Genomic DNA, 12,085 nt, shown 5'->3' on the forward strand with positions numbered 1-12,085 from the left:
CGTTGAAAAATGATTAGATTTTGCCAAGGGGTTGGAATTTCAGATTATTTTTGTTACATTGGACTCTCCATCACCTTCCTTTAACCCCAACCGCAACCCCAAACCACACCACATGGCCCAACTACTTCATCTTCTCCATTTTTCTGCAACTCATCCCTCAGCTTTAATGGCCGAAGCTGAAGGTCACACCCAGCAAAACCCCACATGGCCGGAACTCGTAGGCAGCGATGACTGGGAAGGTCTTCTTCACCTTCTCGACCCTGACCTCCTCAACTTCATCCTCCGCTCCGACGACCTCATTCAGGCCACTGCACTTACGGCCCGCTCAACATGGGTTCATGAATCATGATAGCACAGGGGGGTTCGGTTTCCTGCTGGTGCACGTCCGAAATTTTTTATTTTTAATTTAACCTATATTTAATTTAAAGTGATCAATTTAATATTAAAATTTTCGTAATTATTATATATTAATTATTTAATGTATTTTGTATAGTTTAAATTTAATTTAATGTTAATTTAGACTATGTAAGATATATATATAAATAATCAATATATATTAATTATAATATTAAATTGAAATTTTTAAATTAAATATATGTCATATTAAAAATAAAAAATTAAAATAATTTTATAAATTTTTATTTCAATAAATATAATATATAATAAAATAAAAAGGCTTGATAATTGCCACATCAGCAGCACATTTGGGCCCACTAACAGACGTCTATTTCAAATTAACTGTAGGGTTCAGGTTGCTATCATCCTGTTTGTTAAGCTTCAAAATGTATAAAAAAAAAAAAAACGGAGAGAGAAAATTACATGCAGGTCTTACCTAAAAAATTTAATTACTATAAAATTTATTAATAATTAAATTAAGCTTTAAAATATTGTTTTTTTAATTCAATTGTTAATAGGTCTTATAGTAATTAATTTTTTTACATAAAATTTTAATATGATTCTGAAAAAAAAGTTTAAAATTCAAATTATTCTTGAATCTATAGTTTAGAATTTAAATTATTATTTCATTCAAATATTTTTTTTAAATTATACTTTTGACCTTATGGAAAAAATACGAAAAAATTAATTATTATTTACTATTCAATTTTAATCATTTTCTTATCTATTGCATTCACTAACCTATAAAACTTTACACTAGACTAATAAAAAAAAAGTTATAAAAAATTTGTTGTCATTTTGCCCTTCAATTTTAGTCAATAATCTAATAGAAGTAATTATCTTTCCATTTGAAACAAACTCATCCATTTAATTGATTAAAAGAAATTACAAAAAATTAGTTATCATTTAATACTCAATTTTAATGAATAACTTAATTAAAATAGTCATTTCCTCATTTAAATTTAAAGTATCAACTAACCTACAAGGGTCAATGAGTTCGTGACTACTTCATGTAAGGAAATAACAATTTTAATTATGCCATTGACTAAAAATGAGTAGTAAATAATAACTAATTTTCAGCAATTTTTTTTTTCTAAGCGCAAGAGTTTGTAGGTTAGTAACTATTTCATATGTGAAAATGAGTAGTGGCAAAATGGCTAAAATTGAATAGTAAATCACAATTAACATTTTTTTTATTATTTTATAAAGGGGTCGATTCAGGAAAAAAAAAAAAAAGGATACAAGTCACTGTAAACTTCAGAGCAATTATCTCATTTCCTTGTTTTTTTTCTTTTGTGATTTATTCACTTGGGTTCTCGCAGGAAAAAATAAATCAATAAAAGATACACAAATATATTTTTAAAAAAACGAAAAGCAAAAAAGCACTACGTTTTTCTTTTTTAAAGATAAAAAGAAAAAAATAAAAAGCACTATTTTTTTAAAAAAGAAAAAAAAACAAGAAAAACTGAAAATAAGAGACAGCTTGCGCCTTGCGGTGTCTCTGCCGACGAAGACGAGCAAGAGAACCCCACGTGACCTATTGACGATGCCACAACCATCGCCAACAGCCAACGAAACCGCCATTTGCTCCCTTCCCGCCGCTCTAGCTATACGCAGCACGGTACATGTTTAACGCAATGTCTCAATCAATGATCAATCTGTAATATATGTCGTATACTCTGAGAGCGAAGCTCACCGATACCTGCAAAAAATGTGGAGACGCGCGACTTCATTTTCTCCTTTGATCTCTTCATTCAAATCTTCCTTTTTCTCTCAGGTAATACATCTTTCGGTCTGCAAATATAGGTAGTTTATTGTTCGTTTATCATTCACTCTGTTTCGTGCCTTTGCTTTACAAGCAAAATGACTCACATCCCGCGTTGTACCATCCTTGAAATGCAGAATACCTATTTGGGGAAGGTGTTGAAATCAAGGAAATTTATATATATATATATATATATTTGAAGTAATCTCATGAGTCTGGTTTTGTTATGGTCCTAAAAGCTGAAAGGTTTATAAAATCTTGATTTCCTTAGGGCCGTTGTGAAGTTTTGCCAGAATTTTTGTATTGACAAAAGTTAGTCTCAGACTCTCATCACATCTGACTGATGTTTTGACGTTGATGTGCTTCGGACTTTTCTTTTGAATTTTGGCTTCAGGAAGCTTCTCAGATCAAGATATTGGAAATGTTTACTACAGGGATACCTTTGCAGGTACTATGCACTTCCTAATTTCCTACAGTTTGTGAACATCTACTTAAACATTGGCCTAATATGCTGATATCGCATGTAGTGGCAGGTCAATGTTTAATGCATACTTTTCTAGTAACTTAACTTTGAGCATGGAACTGTTGTGATTAAATTGAAGAGTTGCCCAAGGGCTTCTTGCATATGGTTGAAGCCATTTGCCTAACTTTAGATTAGAAACATATTTATGCTCGGACTGGAGATGGTCAACTCTATGGTGCTATTTATAGAATGATGGGGACCTTGTATATGATTCATGTTGGAACTTTCAGATTTCTGCCTCCCACTATTTTGTGGCCTGGATGACAATAAGGTGTTTAAACCAATAACTTATTTGTATAACTATGCCACCCTGATTTTTATTGCTATGCTGTGTTATCAGAAAATTTCCTGAAATATTAGAACTTCCTTTAAGTAGAACGTTGAACATATCAAAATTGATTTTTTTTTTTTGGTTGTTCAAAATTGAATATTTATTGCTTAGTACATTCATTAGTTGCTATGTACTAAAAGTTTGTTGTTCTATTTGAAACATAACTTATTCATTTGGACTGAATAAGTCCTGTATACTTAATTACTCACTTCTCACACTAATTTAAACAGGTATAATCAGGGAATTAGAAGATTTTTAATGCCATATTTTAAATATGATACTTCGATGATCTCCTTCCTTCACTGTTTCATTACTGCAGGAAAAAGGTGGTACTTGCCCCAATCGTAGAGCCCCCTTTATAACATTTGTTTTAGGTAACAATTTTGCTCTATTAAATAATTAATAAAGTGTCCATGTCACATGCAGTTTTATCAAGATTTGGATCATAGATTGCTTGAGCATATGACTATGGAAAATGTGCTTTGATAGAAGATATAGTATTCATGTGCTGACAATTACTGCTGAATATAATCATGTCTTATCTGCATATTAAAATTATAGAAACTCCAGCAAGGTTGATTGAAGCATTAGGCTGCTGTTTTAGAAATTTTGTAAATTAATCACTTTCCATTCAGTAATGGATGTGAGAATATAAAATCTAGTTACAACTGGATGAGTCTTTTGTCCAGGAAATTCATATGTTACTTATCAATTACCAGTCTTGAGTTACCTTAAAAAAGTTTACTCATTGTTTCATAAAAAGGATGAGCAGCCAATTGGAAAATTTAGAATAATGATTAATGGCCTTTTTTCTTGGGCATATTATCAATGTGGCAAGGAACTTCTTTGTTAAACTTTTAACCCCCATCTGATTATATGTTCATACAGAATGGTCTGAATGTTTAGTAGAAAATAACTCATGTTAGCTTAGGTGTGACTATGACAGCTTTCATGGTAGATTTAAATTGCATGAGAGGTTAAGGCTGATAGCTCAATGATCTTGGAAGATCTTGAAGCTGGAAAAACTGTACTTTGTTAACCAAAATGACAAAGAAGTGGAAAGAATTTAAAACTGTCTGATTTCACAGCATGGAACATTACATGCTTGATGATCATAGATAATGGAAATTTAGAGAAATACCATGTCAATTTATATAATTATTTTTCCCATAGTTCCAACAAATTTTCAATATATGATAGTTGCCTTAGAAAACAGTTTTCTTAGTGAGTGAGAAATGGGATGCAGGGGATGAACACATAATAAATCTTGGGGAGTGCTTTCTACGTGTCACTTATTAGCATTATGAACTCCTAGTATGTTTGAGTAGTTCTTTCTATCAATTCCACTGGTTTTTCTTTTTGAAACACTAATGCGTTTATAAAAATATTTAACATAAATTGAGTGACCCCAAGTTTTGTTTATCTTTTGGCCAAAAAAGGTTGCATATGTTAAAGATTGCTTTCAGAAACATTCAGACCGGGAGACTTATATTTTGCTTGCCTTCGTGCATGATAAAGTTTGTTCCTTTTGTTTTTAGGGGGGCCTGGTAGCGGAAAAGGCACTCAATGTGCAAAAATTGTTGATACCTTTGGATTAAAGCACCTAAGTGCTGGGGATCTCCTACGAAAGGAGATAGCTTCTGACAGTGAATATGGGTGATGTCATCTTATCATGTTTTGCTTTTTGTTTCTCCAGGGCACACTACAAGTTTCTAATAATGATAATTCAACGACAGTTCAATGATTCTTAACACAATTAGAGAAGGAAAAATTGTTCCCTCAAAGGTGACTGTCGAATTGCTTCGCAGAGAGATGGAATCAAGTGACAATTATAAATTTCTTATTGATGGTTTTCCAAGAAGTGAGGAGAACCGCAGAGCTTTTGAAGAAATTGTGAGTTTATCTCTTGATCTTGCACTTATGGATTTGTAGAAATTGACATCCTATCCTGAACCCACCTCTTGGTATTGCACGATATTTTATCATATGAAGTTACTTCATCTTGTGATCGTTCTTCTATATATGTATATATATATATTTGAGAATGAATTACTGCATATTATGTATATAACTGATGTGATTGATGACAATGTCGATGGACTCATGCATAAATATAATTTTCTTACCAGAAAATTCTTGAAACAGTATCAGAAGAATTTATTATTCCATTTTAATCATTTTTTGGCCAAACCATTTTAATCACTTTTTATGCTCAGGAAAATTATATAGTTCAAATTTGATAATTAATAATATAGATGTTGATATCTTATCCCAAGCTCTCGGTAAAATTACTGAAAAGATTGTGCTTCTATGTATGCATCTGATGAGGAATTACTGCATATTATCGTCCCAGAAATTTCTTGAAGCAATATTAGAAACATGAATAGTTCCGTTTTAATCATGTGTTTTGTTCTGGGAAATTAAGTATATAGTTCAATTTGCAGATGGAAGCTGAACCAGACATAGTATTGTTCTTTAATTGCCCTGAAGAGGAGATGGTGAAAAGGGTGTTAAGTCGTAATCAGGTTCCTATCCAATTATTTTGTTTTGAATTATAACAGATAATTGGAAATTTCTAATATCTGATATATCATGTTTTTATTCTTGTAGGGTCGAATTGATGACAACATAGATACAGTTAGAAAACGTCTTAAAGTATTTGAGGAATTAAATCTTCCAGTCATAAAGCACTATGCAAAAAGAGGGAAACTTCACAAGGTAATGCAGTTTTTACATATAATGTGATCTAGAATAATTTGTTCAGCTACCGTTTAAGGATCTATAATTTGTGTTCCTGGAACAACGCTGCACTAAGGTTCCTATGTTATTACTTTGAAGAAGAATATGATTCTCACAAGAAACAGTTATTTAGTTTTTATTTAAATAAGGATTAGAATTCATTTGTATGTACACTCAAAACAAAGTACTGCAGTGCAAAACCAAAAACTACTTTTAACTTCTGGTCAAATATTTTTATTTCTCTATCTCTAAAATATCCTAGCAAGGGGTATCTTGTGTTGGTATTCTATATCATTCAAGTTTATAAAAAATTGGTAATTATGGTGACACAAGTTAATTTCTTCAGATCAATGCAGTAGGAACGGTAGATGAGATATTTGAGCAAGTTCGGCTAGTTTTTGCTCCATATGAGGTATATGTTATTGCTGTTAATCTATAACATCACATATTTGATGTATGTTTAAGATGGTCCTTGTGCTTCCAATTGCCTCCTTCATGCATGAGTGGGCTGGAAGAGAGTTAAGGCAACTAAATACATTTTCCCAGGATTTTTATCTCCCCTGGTTTATATATATAAATGCATGATTGTGTGTCTGGTGAACTATGGAAGTCAAAAAGGTCATCAAAGAGGGTTCAGATGAAACTATACATCAACAAACCTTATCTCATTAGGTGGGGTCCATCTACATGCATGATGCCATTGGCATAAAATTCTCACTATACCTGCAGTCAACAAAGGGAACATGCTATTTTGCGGCTTTCATATATGATTTGACCAATATCATGAGTCAAACATGAATCCAGCAAGAAGATGAGCACACATTTTAGTTTGCTTACATCTATGTTGAATTCTGACTTGCCCATCTCTGCATAACATTAACCTTAGAGTCTTCAAAGTACCATGGAGGTCTGTATTACGGTTACACTAAGAGGTGAGACCTTCCACAATGAGCTTGGAATCACTTTCAAGAGTAATCTCTCTGAATCTTCTAGACTAACCATTTTAAGCCTTTCAATTGTTCCCCAACATTCTCCTTCAAGGACCAAGCAACCCCCCAATCTTAGAAAAGCCTCTGCATAAAGCTGTCTCTCAATAACTGCCATGTGCCAATACATAGGTAGTACGATTGGTTGATTATTTATTAATTTGATTGTTGATAGAGTACAATAGTATCATGCAATTCATGCGGCTAGTTCCACCTAGTGGGATAAGGCTTATTCTTGATGTATTGCTGTTTTGATAGTGTTGATAATTACTTGCATTATACTCTGCAGCGGAGGCTAAAGGAAAACTGACTGAGTTGAGAGCACTTAAAAAATAAAAAATAACGAAGGCAGGGAAAAGTTCTTGTTGAGAACTCAGTGTGCTTCTTGGATGTTGTTGATCTGCTGAATGCCATTCCCAGCCAAAATATCTCTCTGGGAATTTGGTAGGTTACCACAACTTATGCCAATGAGTCTGTACACCAAAAACATTACAATGGCATATGCATTATTGAATGCAAAGAATGATGGTTCTTTTCCCGTGTACTGTTCATAGAGCTCGTCAGCTTTGATACCACATGTCACTTGGGAAATTACATGCAGGTGTGACTGAACTATCTGTAACAAGTAAGAAACTAAGCAAATAAAATGGCAGAGTTGAGTTTTTTCCCCTGTAGCATGAAACTATAGTAATTGTCAGAAGTTTTGTAATTTTGTTTCTCAGAACTATCTTAAGATATTGGACCGCATTTTGGCACTCTGACTTTGGGCCCATTTGGATTAACAACATAAATAGGTCCTTACCCAAAAAAAAAGAAAGAAAGAAAGAAAGAAACTGGGTTGATAAGTATCTTTTGGAGTAATCATGTTTCCATAAGTTGTTAAAAAGATTATTAAATTTTTTGCATTCCAAGTTAGCTGCTATGTCACTTTATTGACTTGACATTTCTCTTAGCAAGATGACAGAAAGAGCAATATAGTTCAAGTTAATGGTAAACTTCGAAATGCTGAGTGTTATATCCTCAAAGTTCAAGGATTTTATATATTATCATTCATGATAATAGATGTAATGACATGTGATAATGTTTTTATATATTCTTAAAATGAATATATTAATTTTTTAAATGTTGCATAACTAAATATATTTTTTCATTATATCAGAAGGAATTGAATTCTTGATCTTTTGATCTTTTCTTTTTTATTTTTATTTTTTATAAACTTGATCTTTCGATCTGCACCCCAATACCGTCCCACACCTAACCCGTGTATAATTCTTAATATACTCATTTCCAATAAATTTGCAAATGCATTTAAAATTTAAAAATGTTCAAAGAATTGATAATAAAACTTATAGAGTGAGGGGTTACTTAAAAAACCAGTTGTTTTAATTTGGTGGAAAAATTACGTTAAGTGTGTAAGGATAAGTATTTTATTTCGCTTTATTTTTTTGGTAAACATCTTATTGTGTGCTTTATTATAACGTAATGTTTTCTCAAATTATAAAATTATTTTTTGAATATTAATTACAAACATTTAAAGAAACTTAAATCAACTATATATACCAATTTTTAAAAATACTCACCCCGTAGCATTAAAACTAGCCATTTTCGCCCTTTTATTTTATATATGGTAGACATTGAGATGAATTGTAATGTTTATAATTTATTAATAGTATTATTTACTGTAAATTTCATATTTTATATTAATGATTCTCATCAATATTTTTAATATAAAAATTTAATTTATGACAAATTACGTTGTCGTGAATAGTACTCTACCAGCTAACATTTAAATTCAATGCAATATAATTACTTTCTCATCAAAATTTTATTAATTGAAGATTTTTTATTATGCCTCTATTTTCTCCTCCATATATTGAAGATATTTTATTATACTTTTATCTTTCTCCTACATTTTGGTTATGTCTTAATTTGAAGAGTTTTAACGTGTTTTGTTATTAACTTTTATATTTCTTTTTAGTTTCAACTTCTTTAAGTTTTATCTATCCGCAGTTCTTATATTTTTAAATATGAGCATAAAGATTTGCAGTGGTTAACAGGGACGAACCTACTGGGTAGCCAGGGGGGCAAATGCCCCCGCAAGAAAAGAAAAAAAATTGTATGAAATGACCCAAAAAATTTCTTTGCCCCCTAGAAAAAATTTCAATTGCCCCCTTTTTAAGGAAAAAAAAATTATTTGCTTCTTTGAAAATTTCACTTATCTCCCTAAAAATTTATTTAACTCAAATCTAACTTATATATTATAATTTCAGATAGTGATATAGTTTGAGAATGTAGGAATAACAATTAAAAAATAATTTTTTATTTATTTAAATAAAAAAATTTATTCCGAAAATTCCTCTACTACACAAAGTGTTTAAATTTTATTTATATTAGATAGTTTTATTTAATACACCATTATAATTTATGTTTTATGTTTTATTCTCTAATAATTATTTAAAAAATTTTCTCTAATTTAATTTAATTTAATAAATACTTAAAATTATTTATCTTAAGTAAAATTTTCATCCCCACTCCTTAATTTATCTGGGTCTGTCATTGGTGGTTAACATGTACATAAATACCATTCTTCTACTCACTCGTTAAAATTATGATAAGTTGTATAAAAATTTAGTAGAAAAAGACACACGATATTAAATTAAAATTCTTAAATATACAATGGATAATTGTTTTATTTCGCAAAGATATCCATTCTATAACTTCGAAGCAAGTTTGATCACTAAATACATTGGTATGCAGAAAGGCCAGTACCTTAAATAGCCTATTTATTTATATTCGTAAGTGGATAGATATTCTCCAATAAAATGATGGCCACGCAGCCGAACCACCTTCTCTCTCCTATTCGTCCAATCCTCTGCTCTTCGAAGGCCAAGAGACAACGAAAACGATGGCGAATCCAAGAGAACAAAAGCACGCTTTCTTTCCCAAAACCCAGACCCACCCCACTTCTCATCAATCACGAACCTTACACCCAAACGAAATCTCAAGCACTAGAAGAAGTTTTGAGGGACCTTGAATCATCTGTAGAGAAAGGCATAAAGATCGATGTTGAAATCTACGCTTCTTTGCTTGAAACTTGCTATCATTTGCAAGCCATTGATCATGGAATACGGGTTCACCGCCTCATTCCCAGTTGGCTTTTGCGTAGAAACGTCGGTATCTCATCGAAGCTGCTTAGGCTGTATGCTTCATATGGGTATATGGAGGAAGCACACGATGTGTTTGATCAAATGTCTAAGAGAAATGAATCTGCATTTCCTTGGAACTCACTTATCTCGGGATATGCTGAAGTGGGTCTTTACGATGATGCCATGGCACTCTATTTTCAGATGGTAGAAGAGGATGTTCAACCTGACTTGTTCACATTTCCTCGAGTTCTTAAAGCTTGTGGGGGAATTGGGTCTATTCAAGTGGGTGAGGAAGTGCATAGGCATGTGGTTCGTTTTGGACTTTTAAATGATAGGTTTGTGCTAAATGCATTAGTTGATATGTATGCTAAGTGTGGTGACATCGTGAAGGCTAGAAAGATTTTTGAAAAGATGCCTCATAGAGATTCTGTATCATGGAACTCAATGCTCACAGCTTATATACATCACGGCTTAGAGGTTGAGGCCATCAACACATTCAAGCAGATACTTTTAGAAGGATATGGGCCTGATTCAGTAGCTATATCAACAATTCTTACTGGTGTGCTATCACTGGATGTTGGGGTTCAAGTTCATGGATGGGTGATTCGGCAAGGAATCGAATGGAACTTGTCAGTTGCTAATTCATTGATCATAATGTACTCAAATCATGGCAAGTTGAATCGAGCTCGTTGGATATTTGATCAAATGCCTGAAAGGGACGTTGTTTCATGGAATTCTATAATATCAGCTCATTGCAAACACAAAGAAGCTCTTGAATATTTTTTGCATATGGAGGAAACTGGTGCAAGACCTGATAAAATAACATTTGTTTCAGTATTGTCTGCTTGTTCCCATTTAAGTTTAGTGAAGGAAGGAGAGAGGCTATTTTCTTCGATGAGTGAAAAATATAGAATAAAACCAATAATGGAACATTATAGTTGTATGGTTAACCTCTATGGAAGAGCAGGGCTAATTGAAGAGGCTTATAGCTTCATAGTTGACAGAATAGAGTTGGAGGCTGGTCCAACCGTTTGGGGAGCTTTGTTGTATGCCTGTTCTGTTCATGGAAATGTAACTATTGGAGAGATTGCTGCTAACAGGCTCTTTGATTTGGAGCCAGATAATGAGCATAATTTTGAGCTTCTTATGAAGATCTATGAAAATGCAGGTAGATCAGAGGACTTGGAGAGAATAAGAACGATGATGATTGACAGAGGATTGGATCATTAAACTGTTTACATTACCAGAGATCACAAGTCTACGAATCGTACTTGAGATTTTGTTTTGGAGAGAAGTTGGGTACAATACAATTTTTAGTGTTTATTCTCAGTTTCTTCAATAGGATTATGAATAAGTTGTTTAAAATGTTCACGTGTTATTATGTTTTACTTTCAAGCCTTATCCCTGGAGAGTTTCATCAAAGTGCTGTTCTTTTGTATTTTCTGACGATTCGATGTTGACATTGTAGATAGAAATTATCATGTCCTCTACTTTGTGATTTTGCAGAACCAGATGTATCTTCACATGTAACTGCTATGTTTTGCATTCTGGCATTTGTTATAAACTTATAATGACAAAAGAAAGTTGTCATTCTTACCTGGTCTGTCCATTATAAACTTAAAATGACAAAAGAAAGTTGTCATTCTTATCTGGTCTGCCCATTATACCCTTCTTGAATGCATATGCAATTTCTGATTTCCTCTTTCAGCAAACAACAACAACAACAACAACAAGCCTTTATCCACTAGGTGGGGTCGGCTACATGGATTGCAAGACGCCATTGTGTTCTATCATTTATCAAGCTTTTAGGAATATTATTAATTAAGAGATCGCATTCAACAACTTCCAAGAGTGTTCTCTTAGGCCTTCCTTTACATCTCTTAATCGGACTCAAAGTTATATGTTCTACTCTTCTCACTGGTGCCTCCCTTGGTCTTCTTTGTACATGCCCAAACCATCTTAACCGATTTTCTACCATTTTTTCCTCAATAGGTGCCACCCTCACTTTTTCGCGTATGTGCTCATTTCGAATTTTATCTTTACGTGTATGTCCGCACATCCATCATAACATTCTCATCTCTGCTACTCCAACTTTATGCTCTTGTTGTCCCGTTAGAGCCCAACATTCACTACTATATAACATTGCCGGTCTGATAGCAGTGCGATAAAACTTTCCTTTAAGTTTATTAGGCGCCTTAC

General features: G+C 32.7%; 2 protein-coding genes across 3 annotated transcripts; both read left to right on the top strand.

The window, feature by feature from the left end:
* The first annotated feature begins 1,880 nt into the window (after nucleotides 1-1,880).
* LOC129315014 (UMP-CMP kinase) lies at nucleotides 1,881-7,498 on the top strand. Of its 2 annotated transcripts, none has more exons than XM_054958506.1 (9): nucleotides 1,881-2,173; nucleotides 2,556-2,609; nucleotides 3,335-3,389; nucleotides 4,554-4,671; nucleotides 4,824-4,908; nucleotides 5,460-5,540; nucleotides 5,626-5,733; nucleotides 6,101-6,166; nucleotides 7,030-7,498. In XM_054958506.1, exons 1-9 carry the CDS (start codon nucleotides 2,108-2,110, stop codon nucleotides 7,048-7,050), a joined length of 654 nt encoding a protein of 217 aa, XP_054814481.1. In that variant the 5' UTR covers nucleotides 1,881-2,107; the 3' UTR covers nucleotides 7,051-7,498. The 2 variants fall into 2 exon arrangements, with proteins under 2 accessions (XP_054814481.1, XP_054814479.1); XM_054958504.1 differs by having other exon boundaries at nucleotides 1,885-2,173; nucleotides 4,752-4,908.
* A 2,067-nt stretch (nucleotides 7,499-9,565) lies between these two features.
* Nucleotides 9,566-11,477, top strand: LOC129316569 (pentatricopeptide repeat-containing protein At4g25270, chloroplastic). Its single transcript, XM_054960985.1, has one exon. It carries the CDS (start codon nucleotides 9,566-9,568, stop codon nucleotides 11,114-11,116), a length of 1,551 nt encoding a protein of 516 aa, XP_054816960.1. The 3' UTR covers nucleotides 11,117-11,477.
* Nucleotides 11,478-12,085: the final 608 nt, after the last annotated feature.

Source organism: Prosopis cineraria, unplaced genomic scaffold (assembly GCF_029017545.1).
Source record: "Prosopis cineraria cultivar Desert tree isolate PC_DT_omini unplaced genomic scaffold, ASM2901754v1 PC7, whole genome shotgun sequence".
NCBI lineage: Eukaryota > Viridiplantae > Streptophyta > Magnoliopsida > Fabales > Fabaceae > Prosopis > Prosopis cineraria.